Genomic DNA, 23277 nt, shown 5'->3' with positions numbered 1-23277 from the left:
TATACCGATACCTTCAACGTCCGCAGCAGTAACTCATGGCTAACGGTATCGAAAGCTTAGGACAGATCTATGAGCAAACACAAATTGGGCCTGCCCTCATCCAAAGCCGTGGACACCATCGAAGTCAGAGCCAGCATAGCATCCTCCGTGGACACCCCCTTCCTGAAACCAAAGCTGCTAATCTTCTTTGAAGAACCTTCTCCATTATTTTCGCAAGATGAGTTATTGGTGAAACCTTTCCAATGATTCCTTTAGGTCCTCTTGAGTGAAAAATTCGAAATTTTTGGATCTCTAATTGGAACTGGACCATTTTTAACACATCATATATCAATTTTGAATCCATATAATCCCAAACGAGTTTGGTAATGTTCGAAGGAAAATATAACAAGAGCAAATATAAGCCCCGTTAGGAAGTGGTGGTGGTTTTAATGAAGCGATATTTTCTAATCCCCGGATATCGGAACGGTGATATGCGTTCTCGGAATGTTCGGTGACCTTTCGCCCCTACGGCGATCGATTTTTGTCTGGGAAACAACTGGAAAACGCGTGTCAATTAGACAACTATGGTAATTTGCACGTAATTTGATACGTAGCGGTGGTGCACGTACAATAATAGATGTGGAGGCAGTTTTGGATCTTTCTTATTTATTGATTCACTCGTGTATAAAGTGCTTTTTGAATACGTATCATAACTTCCTTCAGGGATGTGGTCTGAATTTAGTGAATACACTGTGCAACAACGTAACAATTTTTGCGAATAGAGTTCGATAGCAAAAGAGGTTGCAGTATAGGGGTCCATCGACCTTAATTGTGTCAATCCTTACTTCTGGGTCTGGAATGTTTATCTTGCATACAGAAACTCCAGCTGTAAGAATATGCACTAAAGGGTGTTTCAAAAGAAACCTCAATGATGTGCACATTTACCAAACCTTCAAGAAGGATAGTCAGGTTAAGCTGAAGACCACATAGCAAAAAATTTTTATCGACTTGTGAGTGCTGTAAAACAACTGAATACAGATCACAAATTTACTTTTTTATGGATGCCAGGGCATAGTGGTATTCGAGGTAATGAATAAGGCTATGAAATTGGATGTTCCGACATGAATCTCCTATGTGTTTAAAAGAAAGATATCACTTAATGACTACATTTCAGCAATTGCAGCTGAGGAATAAGATATCCCTCTAGAGGAATATACTTAGGCTTACGCTAGCTAACATATTTGCTTCCTTTTACTTAAAAAAGCTCATGCACCTACCATGAACTCTCTTGATTCCGGCCATAATCATAAATCGTAGCGTGATAGCGCAACTCATTCACTGTAACAGTTGTATAGTATATCCAAAGTCACTTGAATTAGTCCAAAAAAACTTTTGACTAGATGTCCCTTCGAAGTGAATACAACGATCCGCTAAATACCGGGTTTTATTTAAAAGTATTGCTTAGCAATAAATTCACTGGCTCCAAATGAATTTCTGGAAACGTGGACAACCCTTGTGTTATCTAAATATTCTGACTTCCTTCAAGTAACTTTGGATTTACTATACCAGTTTCATTTTCGAATTAGTAAAGTCCAATCGAACCAATATTCCAAAAACCGCGCCAAAGATTGAAACCTTGAAGATGGAGAGGCTTTTTAACAGCCATTTTTGAATTTTCTGGGCCCCAAATGCAGTAATTCTGCTTATTAAACTAGCAACCGAGGTAAAAATGCGCCTCATCACTGAAGATAATTTTTCGATGAAAATTCGAAACATTTTCAAGAATCATTTCAACAACCGAATCAGGGACATTGTTGGTGATCGATCGGCTTGAGTTAGGTACTGTTTCGACTTAACTTTAAAAGCCGTAGGCGATTGAATATTGGTATCTATTGCATGATCTAATGCTCAACCACGATAAAACTGAGCTCATCTTCTTTTCTAACTCAGAAAATTGGAAATCTTATCAAATTCTTCAAATGATGAGCCGATTGAACTGAAAGATCATATCAAATTTCTTGGCATAATCATTAACAAACGCCTCGAGTGGGCCAAACATATCGTCGAAATAAAAAAAAATAAAATAAAATAATGATAATAATAAAAATAATTTATTCCTCCTTCAAGACATCATACAAATGTATAGGAATAGTCAACGAGAAAAAAAAACACAACATATTGAAAATATAAACAAAAACACACCTGGTAAGAGTGAGTATTAAAAAAGTCTCAAATGATAGAATTAGCAGAGAACTCTTGAATAGTATAAAAGCAATTTTCAATCAAAATTGATTTTACTCTTTTTTTGAATTGTTTTTCACCAATTCTCTTGAAATGTTTAGGCAAGTGATTATTGTATATGTGCATTGAATTGAACAATGCAAATGCAATACATAGAAAACATGAAAAGAGATTGACAAGTTCAATACTTTACATCACCAACTTGTCTAAACATTTCAAATTTTTCTACCAGTTTCAATATTGCCGCTTCACGATGACCTACAAGTGCTTTTGTTTTGCGGACTGTGACTTCAATGTTTTCACCATCTTTGTAACGAATTTCAACAATTTCAATGCGTTTTTGAAGAATTCGACGTGATAGACGCATATGATTCGACGTAAAATATAGTAAACGCAGCGAGTTAGATAATTCGATAATTAGACTATTAACAATTAGACGGAATAAAATAGCTTCGATAGTTCGATAGACGAAAGTTCAGTGGCTGTACATTCAATTGAAGTTGAATTGTACATTGTGTAAATAAACAATAGTTAAGTTCCGGCGGCTTTTTTATATAAACTCCTAGGCAACGATATAAAAACCCTACATAAATGTATCAAAAGTATTTAAACTCCAAAAGAGGGTTCGTATTTCCCTCCACGACCGCTACAAAACCTTCATCATCGAAAACAACAATCCCAAAAACCCACCCTTTGTATTTCTACATCCATCTGTTGTTTTCGCAGCGGGATTCATTTGATTCAAAATCGGATTTATCTGTTATTCTAATCGCAGAGCGTCGTGGCACGATCTCAGATCCTCCGCCATCCCCCTCTCCTCGCCTCCCTTATCCGCGTCGCAGGGCGATTTCCCGCAGGGGAAGTGAAAATGTCCAGATGTTTCCACGGGCAAAAAAGGAACCGGAAATAGCGGTCGAACCGGCTCTTTTATGCCCGGTAACCACCACCCTCATTATCATTTATTCCATCCGCCTCGTTCTCGGCGTCGCGACGCCTTCGGGAACGGGACCGTAAATTTTGAGTTTTTCCATTGTTGCGACATTTTCACCCTCAATACTGGCGGTTTGGAGAAGTGAGAGGGGGGTGTTGCATCGTTTTGTGGTACTAGCAAGAGGTCTGTTAGATGGTCTACCTTCGAAGTGGTTGCACGTTTTTGTATTTTTTTCATGAGACTCCCTACGAAATGGGGTTTAGTCTACGGAAAACTCCTTTCGGAAGTGAATTCGGTTCCAAGCACATACCAAGTGCAGAACACTTTGCACGTGTTTTGACACATCATCATACCTCTAGTATCTTTAGTACCGAGCTACAAAGATGGACAGTTGTATTCGGCAGGGATTACTGAGTGTCAAACTGATGATTCCATCAGGTACTCTGGGATGAAACACTGCAAAACTCTAAGGGAGAGCACACCCTCAAAATTGCCTGAACATGCCTCGACAGAGTTGAAACACTGTTTTTGTTTGTGGAAAAAATACTATGCTAGCAAAGCAATGACTTCATAAGTGTTATTCAGGCTGATCTCCATCGACAACAACGGTTAAGGGGTAGTTTGCTGACTTTAAACGTGGTCGAAGAACCATCCACGATGTCGAACGCTTTGGTTGCCCGAATTCGGTAGTTGTTTCAGAAAATATCAAAAAAGTCCACGGAATGGTTTCGAGCGATTGTAAATTGAAGTTAGGTGAGATAGCGATGGAGTTGGTGATATTAGAAGACTAGCATTTATAAATCCATAAGAAAGCTACAACGCATCGTCGATTCCGAACGCAGTTTGAAGCAAAATGAATAGGAGATTTTTGGAACGAGTGACAGTTGATGAAACATGGATTCATCGCTACACTTCAGAGTCCAAGAGAGCGTCAGCTGGATGGAAAGTAGCCCGTGAAAGCCGTTCAACATGATCAAAACGTCGAACCTCATTTCGCAAGGTTATGTCTTCCTTTTTTGGAAGTTGCATCCAAAAAAACTCAATAAACGTTTACGAAACCGCCTTAACGTATTTTCACTTTATATTATTTTCCATTGAGAATGAGCATTCTAGAATGATTCTTAATAATTTTTCAATGATGGCAAACTATTATTTATGCGAATTTGTCTTTGGGTAAGAATCTTCGAAGAAACGTTATGAAAATGGTGAATTCAAAGTACGTTCACTCTTGAAAATCTCAGAAATGTAAAGATTGATGACGTAATTCTCAAATGAATTTCATGATATTTTTTTAATTTGAAGAAGAATCGTAGTTATCTAATTTTCCATCAAACCATCAAGATTCATTCCTAACCTAACCTTACCTAACCTATTAATATCTGTTAGGTAAGTGATACAGGGGAGAAGGAATATCGGAAGAAGGAGAATCTCCTGGTTAAACAACTTGAGACAGTGGTACAAGTGCAGTTCTGTTGAACTGTTTAGGGCTGCAGTGTCAAAGATGATGGTAGCCATTTTGATAGCCAAACTTCTTAGAGGAGATGGAACCCGAAGAAGAAGGTTAGGCCCGCCATCAAAACCAAAACCATCAAAAATCATTTACTAACCTAAAATCTATATAAGGTTAGGTTAGGAATGATTTTTGATGGCCTTTAATGATGGCGGAAAAGTTTTTATGCAGAAGTTCACGGTTCTCTCACAAATTGAAAAATAGTATCAAACTATTAGTACGCCATCATTGAAAACCATCAAGAATCATTCTAGAATGCTGATTCTCTTCAAAAAATAATAAAAAAGTGAAATATAGGAGGCAGCGGTTTTGTAAACATTTACCAAAATCTCTTCAAAAAAACACCAAGACCTTATTACAAACTAATGAGAACTATGGTCAAATCCTACTTCCAATTGATTCACTAGCAAGCTTGTTCGTTAGTATCTGGCTCCTAGTGATTACTGGCTCTTTCCAGACCTCAGAAGAATGCTAAAAAAAAATTGGCTCTAATGAAGAAAGAGTGATTGCAGAGGATGAAGCCTACTTCGAAACCAAATGAAAATCTTTCTACAGGAAAGGTATTGAAAATTTTTCACTCTTAAAAGTTGACTATGTTGACTAATAGAGTCGAATTTTTTAGAAAAAATGTGTTTTTGCTAGTAAGACCCTGGATTTATTGAGTAAAATGTTAAATACTACTCAGCTCGAAATATTTAATCAATCATCGAATAGGTAACCTCGGGAGGCTCTGGACTCTAGCTCAGATTCCAAAACAAACTTCTATACGAATCCCTTCATCCTCAAAACCCCAACATTCCATCGATTAGCTCAAAACTCACCTTCAGGCGTCAATGCCAACATGCAGAAGGGTTCGCCACGCACCACAACCTCCTGAAGGATGATCCCGAAGGAGTACACGTCACCTGGCTGCGTCCCCTTCTTCCTCAGGCTAGAATGCCTCAGCAACTCGGGAGCGGTCCACAACAACTCTGAAACAAACGGACAAACAGGTCAGCAAGGGTTCTGCAAGCTACGGTCGCTCGAATAGAAAAGTTGTTGAAAAAGCGGGCAATTAGATAGTATGTACCTTCGTTTGTGCATCTTAGGAATCAATAATATACAAGGGGAATACTAAAAATTTTCATTTACACGATTTGGCAAGCTGTTCATCATAACCTGTATATCACTGGTCCATATCAGATATACCGTTTGAGAAAGTATGCGTTAGTCTTGGCACCTCTAGGTTTCTCGTTTCTCAAGGCTAACAATCTAAACAATCTATGTTTTGGAAATGAGATGAATATTTTCCTCTATTTCAACTGCAATATATATATATATTTTTTTTTTTTTTTTATTAACTGTTTATTGCATATTTACAATCTACTTATATAGTAATTAGTAAATGTTATAAGTATTGGTTCATGGCTTGAGTCGGGTACCATCCATCAATGGTTCTCCGTACAATCATTCCTCCAAGAGGTCTTCGGGCCAGGTTCTTTTCAATCTCTTCTCCAAGAGGGGTTGGGCGAAAAGATTGCTTATCATTATATTTTCATGATTTGTGGTTCGGTCCTTGTATTTGTTGATTCTTGGCGTTATTGTATCTTTTATTGATTTTATTCTCAGATCAATATATTTGAAAAAAAATCTTTGTTACTCTTTGTTCTATGCAGGATGATGCAAAATAGGAAAAAGTAGTAGTTATTCCACAACTGAATTCAAATTCAATAGTCCGCCTTACCAATACGCCTAAGCATCCCTAGAATCAAGTCATTAATAAAATTTTCAGGCATATCTTTCCATTCTGAAAAATTGAAGTTGAGTTTTGGCGATTAGATATTATTCTCCCCTCCCTTAGTAATCACATGCCATGCTCAATTGGATTTTAATCTGGTGAGTTTGCTGGCCATTTTGTTCTCTTGAAGAATGTTTTGAAACCTTCGTGTGCGGTGTGGTGAGGCGTTATCATCCTGATAAATGGAATTATCCCTAAAATCGTTTTGAAGAGGAGCAAAATGATTGGTTCAATGATGTTTTCTAGGTAGATGGCGCAAGTCATTGTTCGTTCAACGATGATGAGTGGGGTAGATTATACTCCCCCAGCTTATTATTGATCTACTTTGAAAGGGCACAACTTTTCGGGCGAAACTAGTCGCTGTAGTCTGCCTGGACCTCTCCAAACCCTTTCTCGTCGACTATCACTTTGTAAACCGAATCCTGACTAGTCCGGGAAAAGTACGAAAAAGCCATTGTAGTAAAAGCCAGTCTTAGTGGTGTTCTACCGAGTGCCGATGCTACAGATAAAAAAGCTGAAGACACCTTACATTTAAAATAGAAAAGTACAATGTCACCATACGGAAAATGAATTAAGTATGTTTTGATCCAAGCCTTGATCACACTTGTGACATTGTACAGTGGAATGTTCATGTTAGGAAAAATATTATTAACTATTGATCTTCAGAGCAAACTATGACAGGACCTCACGCAATAGTTGCGCCAACTGGTAGCAGAAAAACGGTAGCCCCCATTCGAACTTATAACGACATACAAGACAATAGCACTCCGATCAAAATCAATCAAGACGAACGAACAGGACAGCCAACATGAAGAAGCGCTTGGGCTTAGCCTTGAGCCAAAGATACCAACACGAAAAAACTACCTCTACGAAAAACTGTGGAAATCCACTCAATCCTCCGAATCAAAGTTCGAAACAGATTATGCCCGAGTAGAAAAAGCAGTTGGAAAAGACCCTTCCAATTAATACAGTCGAAACTGCACCACCAGACTTTCCATTAAAACTTTTCCCTAAATGAAATATAGCGCTCTTGTTTTGACGTAGCTGGAGAGGCGTCCAATGTTGACAAACATCAGTTCGATCCGAGGCTTTCTATCGGAATCGAGAGAGAATGGAAAACAGGTTTGGAAACGCGGCGTTTTCCATATCGCGCTGAAATTAATTTGAGATCGACTAAGATGGAACAATTCGTATCTGGGAGTGTTTGCTAATCGGGAGAAAATTCAATTTCCAAATAGGCAAGTTGTTGGGAAATGAGTTTCTGGAGTGGCTTGAATCTGGGGTGATTGATTGTTCAAAGGGAGCGGGAGAAAAAATGTGAGAAATGTGAAAAGCACGCGAAATTCAAATTTGTATTCATGTGAAGGGTTATCCATTTCTGTGATCCGGAAGTAAACGTAAATAAAACATACTTCCATTTAGAATATCGATCGAATTTTTATTTCAATATGCTCGGACCTTGCCAATGTTTATTATAAGACATCATTCAATTGTCCTTCGCGTTGCGTGATCTTTTTCAGGAATCCATCTTTGTCAGACAATAGTCCGATGATTCATAATCACGATCCTTAGCATAATCCCACAAAAAAAATTCAAAGGCGATAAATCACAAGATCTTGGTTCCAATTCACATTGTCGAAATGAGAAATAACACGTCCTGGAAAATATTCTTGCAGTCTTGCATTCTTGCGGGTCTTTTTGTGTGGCTTTTTGCCTCCTGATGGACAACATCTCTACCAATTCCATATAATTTATTTCAGGTCAAAAAATCGGTAATCATTTGCCTATAACGATGAGAATTGACGGTTCGGGTGACACCTTTTTGATTTTCAAAGAAGTCAGGAACAATCACTTCACCAGACTAAATTGTACACCATACAGAGACTTTTTGTGTATGAAATGGTCTCTCAGTAGTCACATGAGGATTTTTTCTACCCTATATGCGACAATTTTACTTGGTACATAGCCACCGAGTAAAATATGTGCTTCGTCGCTGAAGAAAAATCGTCATCCAACAAACATTTTTGTTCTATCACCCAATCGGTATATGTTCTCCGCATTCCAGTGTGAGCTATATTCAGTTCTTATGTCAACTGAACCTTATAAGGATGGAGATGTTAAGCCAAATGCAGAATACGACATAGCGTGCCGTAAGAGAGGCACAAATTCTATGCGCGACGAGAAATAGATACAACACTTTCAATTACAGCAGTGATATATTCGATCGAGCGTGCATTTTGATGATATATGGGCCTTAAGACATCCTAACATATCCAATATCTTAAAATTTTTCCACTGTCTTACCAATTTTGGCCCAATTGTCGATGTCGACCATTATCTGCTCGTAATGCACGAACGTACCTATTACATAATCATTATTTTTTAGGTAAGTTCTCACATCTTTCACAAGTTCAGCAGTAGATGAACGATGCATATTGTTAAATGGCTAACTTTCAACTAAACATATGACGCTTCGTTTGACAGTTCTATAATTGACATATTTGGATACATGGATTTTCTGCCGTGGCTATTGCATTCATTGGGAGTTATCTGGAGGGTCGTCAGCAGTATGTAGAAACAGATCGAGATACGTCTGGGGTAGGAAATGTGGATTGTGGCGTCCCGCAAGGTTCTGTGTTGGGGTCTCTTCTGTTTTGTATCTATACAATTTACATAACACGTGATATGAAATTCTGTAGAGAATTCAGGTATGCTGATAACACGCAGATTTTGCATTCATTTCTTTCCAGCTTGGTACGTGATGCTAATAATAAAATAAACCATGATCTTGACTCCTTGGTACAGGTGTCAAGAAGGCATCAACTCACATTGAATCCACTGAAAACTAAAATCGTGATTTTTGGGTGTCCTTATAGACAAGGAGCTTCGATTCAGTGGTCATGTTCAGTCTTGTATTCAAAAGGATTATGCTAGTCTGAGGATGCTTTACCCTCATAGGCACTCTCTCTCGACAAAACTTAAAATTTTGTTCACAGATGCTTTGGTCTTGAGCCACTTCAATTACTGCGACGCAGTTTACGGGCCATGTTTAACTAAAGTAGATTGTGACAGGATACAGAGAGTACAAAGATCTTGCCTACGATTCATGATTCATTTATGGTATAAGGAAGTATGATCCTGTTATACATAAACTTAAGACATGTAAATGGCTTGATATGGAGTCTAGGCGTGAACTGCATGCTGCTGTGTTGTTCCATTCGGTTATTATAAATAAGTGTCCACCGTATCTATATAATAAGGTTCGTTTTCGTACTGATGTCCATTCTCTGAACTTGAGATTTAGGGGACTCCTTACTCCACCACAGCATTCTACAGCTTCATTCACTCGTTCCTTCTCATACAGAATTTATCTACTTTATAACCGAATTCCAGTTAACTTCAAGTCTTTGCGTCTTGCCAGTTTCAGGCGGAATTATATGGAATGGCTGCGCGGACGTCTGTATTAGTCAGATGTAATTTTTATTTTCATTTTTAGAATGGTTTTAATATTGAGAATGTATGACACCTTTGATTTTTGCTTTTTTCTCTTGTACGGAACATTATTTTGCATGTTTTTTTCTCCAAATTGTTTTTTCGGGACTTGATCTTATATCAGTTTTACTGCCTCAAGTTCCTTTCTACATCATTGAAAATGAGCTTATCTCTTGATATAATGTTACTTTATTGTATGTTGTGGATAAATTGAGATTCTTATTATTATTATTATTATATGTCATTGAAACAGGGCTGTAAAATACGGACCAAGAATGGATAACCCACTAATTTTGTCACGGAATTTCGTATATAGAAACTTTCCAATAAAAACGATAGAATTTGAAGTTGCAATTCATTCATTCATTTGTGTTTAGTAGGTTAGGTTAGATTATGCCCTCTCCCGAAGTCAGCACCATGTCGTGGTGGAAGGTCTTCTAGTAACTTCCTGCTGAGAAGTAGACAGTGAAACTAAGACTGACTAGAAAATGTAGCGTAGCTAATACCAGCCTGCTACACTCCCATATCTCAACAATCCCGAGTTCCTCAAAAAACCACATTCCTGGCAATACCTCGCCCACTGCTAAGAACATCCTCTAATCTCTACCCTTTCAAGCGACAGGTTCTAGCCTAACGGGAGACACGAGAAGAGAAACAGAGCAGCCAGCCAGTCGACCAGAGAGGGAGATAGAGGCGCAGAACCAACCGGACAGGGACCATGAACGTAGGTGGAAATCATTTACAGGTCTAGCAGAACGAGGAACAAGACGCCGAGAAGAAAGTTTAATTCTCGGTATTCACTATTCGAGCAGTAACCATGACATCAATGCCCTCGAATCTTAGGAAACGAGGATAACAAAATAGTTATTTATAATAAAAGTGCAGAAGGCATTGATATTCTTCCACGAGTTCAAAATTCAAAAACGAGCCACGAAGTGGCGAGTTTTTGAATGAACGAGTGGTAGAATGAGCCTTCTGTACGAGTATTATACATTATTTTCTCTAATTCATTGCATTTTTATTGAAATCAATAAAATATTTCCATAAATATCATTTAGTGATTTTTGCATTGAAAAATGTTGGTTGGCAGAACTGATTTCTTTAAGGCAAATTGATGAATTGACAGATAAAGCCGTGGCGGAAAGTTCGGAGTACCAACATATAATAATAAAATATAACCATGAAAACTGTGCGTTTCTGATATATTCTCGCACGATTTTGTTCTACAAGATGTGGAAGAATGAACGGAATAACCACAGAATTAGAGAAAAGTACGTTAAGTCTCTGCTCAACCCCACTTCTCACAGTCGAAAGTACTAAACTCCCTTTAAAAACCCCCATCCTTATAACTTCCCCCCACAAACTGAGGCTGTTCATATGCTGTGAAGACTTACGGTTTGCGTTAGTTGTGCAAGTTCGCAAAACCAGGACCAAGAGTCTCCTCGTGGTGATAAGTTCTAAGGGAGGAAGTTTGCCTACCAAGTCCCTGTGGGGAACTACCTCAGGCTTGTTTTACGTAATCAGAAGTATGGGGGAAACCTCGGAACGAAGGAGGTCATAGGTGGGTAGATGCCCCACATTTTTCATTACCTACTAGATGACTCTACCACCTTCAACGAATTGTTCCTCTTTTATCACATACCCCACTACTGCAGGACAGCATGAATTAAGAAAGTTTTTCTACCGTAGAATACCAAACCCTTGCTGAGCCGGCCATACTGGGGCCGAACGTGAAAGAGGAAGGTTGGCGTCCTTTCTCTACGAGTTCGGCGGAGGTATGATAGAGGTTTTTAGTGAGTATGCCTTTAAGGACAGCCTCACATTACACAACAGCTGCCGACAGAGTTTCACAATTGTGGAGATTTGTTGGGTGTCCATAAGTTGAATTTCCCTCCATTAAAAAAATGAGGTTAGGTCAGATTATTCCAGTAGGTTATACCAATGAATCATGGAAGATACAAGCATCAACAACGCAACGTTTAGAAATTGTTGCAACAAAATCATTGCTCGTTCGTGAATACTGAGAGAATTAGAATAATTCATGAACGACATTATTCAGTTAATCGACTCACCATTCGTCGTATTGTAGACAAAATTTTCAACAGAAATCTATCTTACCCGGCATGTACGAAATTGTTAGATGATATTGATATACTATTCCTCCTATACAGGTTGAATAAGGGGCAACACCAAATTGTTTTTTCTTTTTGAAATTCTAATAAAAGCCATATTTAATTAATTTCTAATCAATCATCTTCCCTCGATCTTAATAACTCATCATAACACCGTCAAAAATAGTGTCGAAATTTACAAGTGGAAAATTCCACCCTGTACAGGGGTTGATAACCAAACAATGAGAGGAAATCGATTAGCTCCCATTCATGGCCCGAGATTCTCATTTGGTAATAATTAGGGATCAGCTGCTTTACATCCGTTTCGCTATAGTGTTCGAGATTCCAATTTCTATGGATTTACCTGATTACACATTATGCAGATGTAGGATAAAGTCGTAAAACGCTAGTGGAATTCGATGCTCACAATGCCATTACCCCTCATGTTATCCAATATTCAGGGAGCACAATCGCATCACCAAATACATACGATACAGATTCAAATCAATTATTACCAGTAATGACAATCGGTCTAGCTGTGGAGTCCTTTATTATGGCAAATGCATGTCGTTATTGTCATCGTAAGCGATTTATGAACGCATTATCTTGTAGATATTTCAACAGATGATTCCAGGGATGATATCTAGGGATTCACGGCTTGACTTGATATTCAAGCTACTTGACTTGGGTTTGACTTTGAACTAGGGATTCATCAAGCCAAGTAGCTTGACATTTCAACTAACTACTTGACTTGAAAATCAAGTTCGTGAAAAATTACATACTTGAGCTTGACTTGACTTGATTTTATGTTTTTATCGCTTGATTTGATATCAAGCTACTTTATATCTCTTCGGCGAGACCTGTTGGAAGTGGAGTTCCACAGGGTTCTGTTTTGGGTCCACTACTTTTTCTCCTCTACATCTCTGATTTACCCAAGATCTTCAACTCTCAGTGCTCCCAATTTGCCGACGATACCAAATTATTCGGTAACCCCAACGTGGCAGCTCATCTGATTCAGGAAGACATGGAGAAATTGAACCATTGGTGCCAGGATTGGAGGTTGCCTCTGAACTACGAGAAGTGTGTTGTTCTACACTTGGGTGCTCGCAATCCCCGTCGTCAGTACTATATAAACAACAACCCCATCGCTACTTGTAGTAGTCATGCTGACCTTGGTGTAATTGTGTCAGAGAATCTAAGCTGGTCCGACCACATTCTTCAGGCGGTAAACAAGGCCAAAAGAACTTTATTTATGGTTCAGAAAGCTTTTGGTAGATGTGATCCCTCGACCTGTGCTTTCCTCTACAAACTTTACGTGAGACCCATACTGGAGTTTGCTGGCCCTGTGTGGAGTCCATCATTGAGTAGAGACTCGGCATTGTTGGAGAGCGTCCAGCGACGGGCAACTCGTTTGCCCTACGGCATCTTACGTCCCAGTTATGGTGAAAGACTGTCCATCATGAATCTGTCCACGTTTGATGACAGGAGGCTGCGTGGTGATCTCATCATAACTTTTCGTGCTCTCCACAACTTTTTTGGAGTTGACCTCAGTGGTCTCTTCAAGTTGAACCTGGACGACCGTCTGCGAGGTCACGCTTTCAAGCTGAGGAAGGAAAGTTTCAAAACATCCCAAAGACAGTTCTTCATCACAAACCGCGTGTTTACCGTTTGGAACTCTTTACCTTCATCGGTGGTGAACTCAGTTTCTGTGAACTCTTTCAAGAACAACTATGACACCTGGTTTCGTCGCGAGTGAGTGCTACTTGTGGAGCTGTGAATTACTTTTTCTTTTGTAATGCATTTTTTTTTAAGTTTCGGTGTATTTTTTCATATATTTCAATTTTTGTGAGTTTATAGGCTTGGACTCAACTCTTTACCTTGTAATAATAATAATAATAATAATAAGGTAGCGGTAGGTGAATCTCTAGCGATTCACCTATCAGGAGAGTTGAATCGACTCCTGCCCACCGCAGATTCCAGGAGCTCTCTGACCCGGGAAGCTGAAACCTGTCGAAGGGTCCCTGTCCAGGGTAACGGACGAAGCCGTGTGGAAAGCAGCTCAAGAATTCTCCCACCGTAGCTCTGCGGATCGTAAAAAGCGATCAAAGGCCGTCTCCTCCACGACACGGAGGAACCCATGAATGATGGTGAATTTAAGGAATAGGAATATAGAGCCGCTGCCTGAGGTTCGTCAGGGCGTGTCTGGAGCCGGCGCTGGACATGACAGTATGCGGGACGTCGGTGACAGAGTGCTAAGGAGACGGGCGTCTGTCGAACAAAATGCTACGCCTCCACAATCTCAACATTCTAGGAGAAGAATAACACGAGTTTCTCCGACCGCTGAAGGTGCTGCGCAGGATCCCCAACCAGCACTCACCCAAGCAGGTCTACCAAGAAGACGCATGAAATGGACAAGTTCGATAAATGAAACGATCATGCGCATATATTATGAAGTGACTAATATGGAAGAGGATAAAATAGGCTACCGTCAAAAATTATTTGCAGAATTCCACAGAAACTATCCCGAACTTCAAGTTTCTGAGCAAAGAGTAGCCGACCAATACCGGGTCATATTGAGAAATAAACTTGTACCCGATGAGAGACTTAACACCATGAAAAATGAAGTCCAACTGAGGCTACAGAATAGGAACCTCACTAACAACGAAACGACAATTGAAGAAAACTACGATTGTGCTGAAAACCAACACAACGTCAATGCACAAATGAATTCTGAGGAACAAAACAACGCAGATGTGTTAGCAATAAGTGATGCTCAACGACGGAATATATATGCTGCACCCGTCGTAAATCCAGAAGAAGGCCAAAGAGAACTACTGGAGCGATTATTTGCCACAATGAATAGATGCGTTATAGATTTTGAGGGCACAGATCCATTGAGACGACCGCTTCTACCAAGATTGAGGACATCTAAAAAACTATCTCATCTTCTGGTCATGACCAACAAGGAGATTATACCCAAGTATCTTTCTGACTACCATGATCTCGAATCATTACACCTCATCATATACTGTGCAGCATTTTCAATAGCAACAGTGCTAGGTGTGAAGCCAAAACCTAAAAGTCAGCAACCAGCCAGAGAAAAACAACAAAATAAACCACATTGGCAAAAAAGGCTAGAAGACAAAGTTCATAGCATCCGCCAAGAAATTGGGAGGCTCACCCAATTTGCAAAAGGTTCGCCGTCTAGAAGATTACAAAAAATGGTGAATATAATAATGGATCGTCACCGGCAACATACAACGTATGATCCAAACAATGAAAATGCTCAACAAATTTTAGACACACTGAAACAAAAACTCAGTGTGTACTCCGAAAGACTCAGAAGATACAATGAGAGCTATAGAAGAAAACAGGATAATATGATTTTTGAAAATTCCGAAAGAAAATTCTATAGAATGTTAAACAATAATATGTCAGCAACACCAGGAAGTTATCCAACCGTCGAGGATATTGAGAAATTTTGGACAGATCAACTGGCTACACCAACCCCCTACAACTCCCAGGCTGATTGGATAAGAAATGAAGAGAAATCCTGTGAGACAATGGAACAAATGCCGCATAACGCAGTTTCTATAGAAGAATTCAATGAAATATTGAAAAACACACACAATTGGAAATCACCCGGCCCAGATGGAATCCACAACTTTTGGTTGAAAAAATTTTGGTGTATACACGGCAGGCTAGTTGAAACCATAAATGATGTTATAAGTAATCCAACGGAAATACCCAAATTTTTAACAACAGGGACCACTTACCTCTTACCGAAGGATATGCAACACTCAGCGGATCCATCAAAATACAGACCAATTACATGTCTACCAACAATATATAAAATCGTCACATCATGTATAGCATCTCGTATCTACAAACATTGCGAGACAAATAATATAATGACAGCACAGCAGAAAGGATGTTCCAAGAATGCACTAGGATCGAAGGAACTGCTGATAATAGATTCCATCATATGCAACCAAGCCTTCAAAAAACACAGAAATCTTTTTATGACATATTTTGACTATAAGAAGGCCTTCGACTCTATTCCACATGGGTGGCTGACAAAAATTTTGGAAATATACAAGATCGATCCAATTACAATAAACTTTCTGAAGTATGCAATGTGCAACTGGAGAACGAATATCGAACTCTCTACAGCGAACATAATTACTAAAGATATTCCAATAAAAAGGGGAATTTTCCAAGGAGATTCGTTGAGTCCCTTATGGTTCTGCTTGGCGCTGAACCCCCTTTCTAAACAACTGAATGCTACTGAAAAAGGTTTCAATGTGAAAGGAAACAGAAATAATATTGCACTCAATCATTTGCTATACATGGATGACCTCAAACTTATAACAGGCAACAAAAACCACTTGCAAATTATGGTCAAACTGGTGGAAAATTTTTCGGAAGACGTGGGGATGAAATTCGGATTGGACAAGTGTCGTACTATTAGCGTAGTGCGTGGAAAAATCCAAGATGAACCGATAGCTCTCTCCAATGGACAGGAGATAGAAGCAATGAAATCGGACGATCTTTATAAATACCTAGGAATGAAACAAAACCGACGAATAAACCATCAAAGAATGAAGGAAGACTTAACAACTGAGTTCATTAGGAGAATCAACAAAATTTTGAAAACAAACCTCAACAGCAAGAACATGACGAGAGCTATCAATACATATGCATGTTCAATTCTTACATACTCTTTCGGTATCATTCCATGGACCAAAACAGATATGGAAAACCTGCAACGCAAAATGAGAACCTTGATGACGAAAGCACACAAGCACCATCCGAAAAGTAGCATTGAGAGGACGACACTGCCGAGGAATAAAGGAGGCAGAGGTCTGCTAGACATCATGGAACTTGCCCATGGTCAAATTGAATGCCTACGAACATACTTCAAAGACAAATCAGGCACGTCAGAGATCTACAAAGTACTGTGTGAAGCAGACGAATCAACACCTTTACAACTGCACAAGGAGCAATTGTCATACAACCACCAGACAATCCAAGAAAAACTGCAAAGATGGAGAGAAAAGCCCCTACATGGACGACATTTCAACGAGGTGAACCAGGATCATGTCGACATTGAAGCGTCGAACTATTGGCTCACATCAGGTGCGATGTATCCAGAAACGGAAGGATTTCTTTTAGCCATCCAAGATCAAGTGATCTCAACAAAAAATTACTGCAAACATATCATAAAGGATCGAACTATTACTGACGATCGTTGCCGTTATGGGTGTCCAACGAACGAGACAATCCAACATATCACGGGAGGATGTCAAATGTTTGCAGGAAATGAATATAAAGAGAGACACGATGCAGTAGGAAAGATACTACACCAAGAAATGGCAACTAAATTAACACTAATTAATTCTGAAAAAGTGCCATACTACAAGTACCGACCGGAAACCATCCTGGAAAACGAACGCTATAAACTCTACTGGGATCGTACAGTTTTGACTGATAAAACAGTCCCTCACAACAGGCCAGATATATTGCTAGTTGATAAACATCAAAAGGCAGCAATACTCATCGACGTAGCAATACCTAATAACAACAACATGCGTCAAAAAGAGGTCGAAAAAATTTCAAAATATAGGGACCTCGAATTTCAGATAAAGCGCCAGTGGGGAATGATATCAACGAGAACTATTCCAATTATCATCTCAACAACAGGAATAGTACCCAAAAATCTCAAGAGAAATATCAAGCAACTAGGACTTAGTGAGTATATATGTAATATAATGCAAAAAGCTGTTCTTTTAGGTACTGCAAGGACGGTGAGAAAATTCCTAGGAAGCGAAGGACAGGTCCAGGGATCGCGTGTAAGAGGACCAGAAGTTCGACGAGAACCAGGGGGACCACAAGGACCGGACACGACCGAGCTCTGCCCTTCTGATATTTTAAATATCTGGGATTGAGTGAATGTTCCTCTTAGCGAGGAGTGAGAAGCCGACGGCGAGGAGAAATCCTACGCGTATAGGCAAAAGTCGGGATAATAATATTACTTGAGCTTGATAAGCACGCGTCGCACGGCATATAATTCTGCAATCTCGTGAGCATATAGACTTAATAAGCAATAAGTCAAGCAATAAAAATCTAAAATCAAATCAAGTCAAGCGACGAGAGACTGAAGCATTCGCCAGTGGGATTTTATAAGTAGTTTTCTCACATTTCTATGAAATCTATTAGTAGAATTAGAACTATGATTTCGGGAATTTGGACAGTTGTTTTCTTTTTCATAGTTCTAATTTTGATTCCATGGATGCTAATAGTAACAGTATATTAGTAGATTTTGGTAGTTTCAGAAATATCTTTCCAAACTTGGCTAAAATGGGCAAGGATTTTTTATCAACTCCAGCATCTTCAACTCCTGTTGAAAGACAATTTTCCAAAGCTGCTCTTACAGATACAAAAACCCGCAATAGGTTAGGCGACAAATCTATAAAATGCCTAATGTGTCTTAGATCCTGAATGGAGAATTATGAAATCAAACGAAGCCTGGAGGTTTCTCAATATTGAGAAACTTCATTTTTTGTATTATTTTTTATTTCGTTTCTTTTTCAAAAGTTGATATTTCAGGTTTTTTATTGATGTGGTACTACACAATAAAACTGCCAAAAATCAAGTAGCTCGATATGATTCAAGTACTTGATAAATAAATACTTGACTTGACTTGAGATTGAAAAACTCCAACTTGACTTGAGCTTGAGTTGAAATCAAGTGAAGCTCAAGCCAAGTAGCTTGAAAATCAAGTCAAACCATGAATCCCTACTTTGAACTCAAGTTCAAGTCAAGTAGTAGTTCGACCATGAATGTTAAGTCAAGTATTTGATAAATTAATACTTGATTTCACATCGAAATACTACTACTTGACTTGATTTCAAGTCAAGACCATGTTAAGCAGCTTGAATATCAAGTCAAGCCGTGAATACCGCACCGAGTAGTGCACCTCCTGAAGGGGATGGAAGACACAATAACAAAGCCTAGATGAAACTAACACAATGCATTCTGAAGCATTTTGGCGCTCCAGAAGAGTATGGAAAGGACACTAGTCTAGCACCTTGAATATGAAATATTTACCTTTGGCTGTCTTGGTTGGTGGCGGGATGCCTTGGGATTCGTAGAAATCCGGAAGGCCATAATCTGCGATCTTAAGGACCCATCTGGCATCAATGACACAATTTCTGGATGTGAGGTAACCATGAACTTTGATGGGAGTTGAATGAAGATACTTCATACCCTGCGAAAAAATTATGATCTATATTTAAACTTCAACGAATTCATTTCGTGTTTTCAATGAACATAAAATGTGATATCTCGAATAAAGGTAAAGCTTCGCTCGTATAACTTCCATAAAATAATTGAAAAACCTCAGTAATTGATAGAAGATGCCTATGAATCCAACGTTGTCGCTCAACGGAAAAGATATGATTGAGAAATGTAAGAGACAGAAGAGCATAGACTTTATATCATATTTTTCATTGGATTGGTTGTTCAAGCTATCCCACAAGGCATTGTTGCCAATTTGTGCATAGATTCCACTATTTTTGAACACTTCATTCAAATACTTCCTATGGTTTATTTTTGAAATATCATGAATGAAACCCATATGAATTGATTTTAAATTTGCATTTCAAGTAATAACCCAAAGAGAATTTCCTATTCAAAGTAAAATGAATATTTTAATTTTACCAAGAAGAGTGTGATTTTTCGCGAAAATTTATCCTTTTCGGGTTTTTACAATTACATAATTGAAAAAAACATTTCCATTCTATAATCTAAAATAGTGTGGGATTTTCATTTTGAATTTATATAATTTTATGTTTAAGACATTGCTGTGTCAATAGGACTGTCATGTATAGTCAAATTGTTCGTTTACTTTTCTCATCTAAGAAGAAACCACACTTGTGGTGTGAAGTGGTTGAAGTTACCTCGAGCGCCAGCTATTCGAGCTATTTCGAGTAGAGAAAAAGCAAACCTCACCAGGGTAACCTCAATCCAAATACAAGGTTCATGGGCGTAACGAGGGGGGGGTTATTGGGGACGTAACCCCCCCCCATTGATCAGAAGGAAAAATTTTTTTTGGCAGAACAATAAAAAAATAACTTGGAAGATTTGCTTTTTCAAAGTTGTTATTGTGGAATTACAGAAGTATCATTGTGAGAACAAAAATATTTTCAAATTGTACTACATGAAAAAATGCTTATTTGAAGTGTAAGCAATTTTCTCATTCATCAGCTATTTAAGCAAGAATGTTGAAGAAATTGGTTGAGATGGTCAATTCCGCGAAATGTTTTACTGTTCTTGCAGATGTAACGACAGACATCTCAACACAAGAACAAGCATCAATCGGCGTTAGATACCTCTATACAACAATGATATTAAGGAAGATTTCCTTCAGTTTGTACCTGTTTCTGATTTAACTGGTAAAAACCGTGCGACAGTCATTTTGAAATCATTACGCGAGTTTGGAATTGATACAAAGTATTTGAGGGGGCAAGGATATGATGGGGCCGCTGCAATGAGTGGAAAATTCAACGGAGCACAGGCATATGTAATGGAAGAGCATCCAACTACAATATATGTCCATTGTGTATCACATAGCTTAAACCTTGCTATAAGAGCATCATGTTCAATTTCTGAGATCAGAAATTGCTGTGGGACTGCAACAAAACTATGTGTGTTTTTTAACACCCCAAAAAGAATGGAGGTTATTACAAGAGCAATTGATAAACTGGTAATCTACTCGTCTAAAACAACTCTGTCCAACTAGGTGGGTTGAGCGCCATGATTCAATATTACTAGTTCAAGAAATTTTACTGCTGTCCAGGAGGCTCTTGAAGAAGTTTCACAGTGGAAGGATGTAGAATCAGCATCGATGGCATTGCAGCTTTTATGTGCACTTCAGAGTTCATCCTTTATAATCAGTTTGCAAGTGATGGCTAGAGTATTTTCCTTAAGTTTACCCCTTGCTCGATTTTTGCAGCATGAACATATCGATCTTTTAAATGCTATGAACATGGTGACTAATCTAAAAGGGACGATAGAAAAAAATCAGAACCAATGCTGAAGAAGAATTCGCAACCATATTTAACGCATCAGAGACTATGGCTGAATTACTCAGTACCTCAATAAAAGCCCCAAGAAGAACTGGACGACAAACTCTTAGGTGCAACATTGAAACCGACAATCCTCAATCATACTTTAAGATATCCCTACTTTTGCCATTTTTAGATCACTTTTTAAGCGAATTAAATAGTCGCTTTCTGAAACATCAAGACGTACTGAAAAGTTTTGAGTGTCTTATACCGACCTCTACCAGTAATGCTGAAGTCACCAGAACACAGGAAGAAAGTTTTAAAAAGCTCCTGAATTTCTATCAGGAAGATATTCAAATTGGTGACATCGCTGCCATTGGGCAACTCCATATGTGGTACGAGAGGGTGAAAGATTTGAAAATTAGCTCAAGGAAGGCAATCAATTATTACACTGCCTGCCATCAGGATGTTTTCCCCATTATCAACACCCCCCTGAAAATTCTTATCACTCTTCCTGTATCGACATCATCCAGTGAAAGGTCCTTCTCATCTCTTAGAAGATTGAAAACATACTTAAGGAACACAACTGCCCAGAAAAGGTTGAACGGGCTTGCTATGCTCAATACTCACAGAGAGCTAGATATCAATGCTGCTGAAGTGTTGGACGAGCTGCCAAAAACACCTCGCCGTCTTGAATTTAGACTTTCTTGAATGATTGTATAGAGGAGCGTGATAGCAATTTTCACTTATACATTCATATTTTAGAATATTTTCAATCTTTTTTTAATTCTTACACGTATTTCATTGTTTATTGAGTGTAGCATTCAATAGTAGAATATATATTGTGCCTGTATGATGAAATAATTTTTTTAAAAGAGTTTTTCTCACAAATCTTCGAATGGAAACGATATCTAACCCCCCCCCCCTCTTTTCACTTCAGTTCAGGTCACTCGCTAAAACTTGCCACTACCCATAACCCCCCCCATGAGTCAACTCTAGTTACGCCACTGACAAGGTTTCCTGTGTTATCTGGGGTGGAAGCGATAAGAATGAAACAAAAATCGAATTTTTCAATAAATTACCCCCTCTGAACTGTAAATTATTCATAAGAATTTTACTTTGTTACATACCGAAGTGAGACTAATTGAAAATTAGACCAGATTGCGAGCTCTTTCAATTAACAATGGCCAGCCAGGATTATGTTCTGGGTTAGCTCAGTAATGGAAATGGTCTGGACTCTCGACACCTCTCTCACCTACCCTTATGTTTGCACATATATGAGAAAAGCGACACGTGTAACACCCCAACCCACAGAAAGCTAGTTTTCTAGAATATTCTCTTTAGGAAAACAACCATTTCATCTGTACTAACTGTTATCGGTTGCAAAATGCTCATATCTCTTCGATTCACGTTGTTTAATTCTTGATTACACAGTGTTTTTGTGTGCCAAGAACGCTAGTTTTGGAACTTGGAATAAAATTAATCAATCATATCCAAAAAATGTAATAAATGAAAAAAAAAACGATGAATATTTAAAAGGAAAAAAAACAAATCAAACTTCTTTACATTAAAATAGTAATAAGGTACAGTAACATTTATTTGCAATGGCTTATTGTAGCTTACCGATTGAATTCAATATTAACTCTTGGGGGTTGCTCAGGGTTCCGTGTTGGTGCCTTCGTGTTTTATACTCTTCATTAATAATTTGCCTTATTTCATTATATGATACTAATTATGATACTTAGATGTCGGTCTCAGCTCGCTAATTGTCTCATTATTAATATTCCTTAGTCTGAATTGATAATTTTATATACATCATGAATGTAGAAAACTAAGCTCGTTCTTCTAATCTATTTGACAGATAAGGGACTAGATCCCTCATTGAATCCGTTATAAATACTCATTACAGCTTGTGTTATACCCATATTGCCTATAACAACATAATTTGGGGAAATTCTGTGGATTATAATTCATATCCCAGAAACGTCTCATTAGAATAATTTTCCGAGTTGGTTTTCCTCTGTAAACCTCTATTTGTTGCCAATAGTATTTTGACTGTGCCTTCTATATTTATGTATAAAAGCTTATTATATGTGAGAGACAACATATCTGCTTTTAACAAGATGTCTAATTTGCATTCTTACTTTCCGAGAAGTACCAAAACTCTA

The 23277-nt window shown here is 38.4% G+C and overlaps 1 protein-coding gene across 2 annotated transcripts in view; it reads right to left on the bottom strand.

Annotated features, from left to right (window-relative positions):
- LOC123677788 (retinal guanylyl cyclase 2) overlaps positions 1-23277 on the bottom strand; it is a 163773-nt gene that overhangs the window by 63160 nt on the left and 77336 nt on the right. For both annotated transcript variants that reach the window (XM_045614492.1, XM_045614493.1), the window contains exons 7-8: positions 19152-19311; positions 5483-5632 (exon numbers count right to left, since the gene is read on the bottom strand). In XM_045614492.1, coding sequence (XP_045470448.1) covers positions 5483-5632; positions 19152-19311 — 310 coding nt within the window. The remainder of the gene's footprint in view (positions 1-5482; positions 5633-19151; positions 19312-23277) is intronic.

This window comes from Harmonia axyridis, chromosome 4 (assembly GCF_914767665.1).
Source record: "Harmonia axyridis chromosome 4, icHarAxyr1.1, whole genome shotgun sequence".
NCBI classification, from domain to species: domain Eukaryota; kingdom Metazoa; phylum Arthropoda; class Insecta; order Coleoptera; family Coccinellidae; genus Harmonia; species Harmonia axyridis.
The sequence above is the reverse complement of the archived record's forward strand: the minus strand, read 5'-3'. Positions and strand labels throughout refer to the sequence as shown.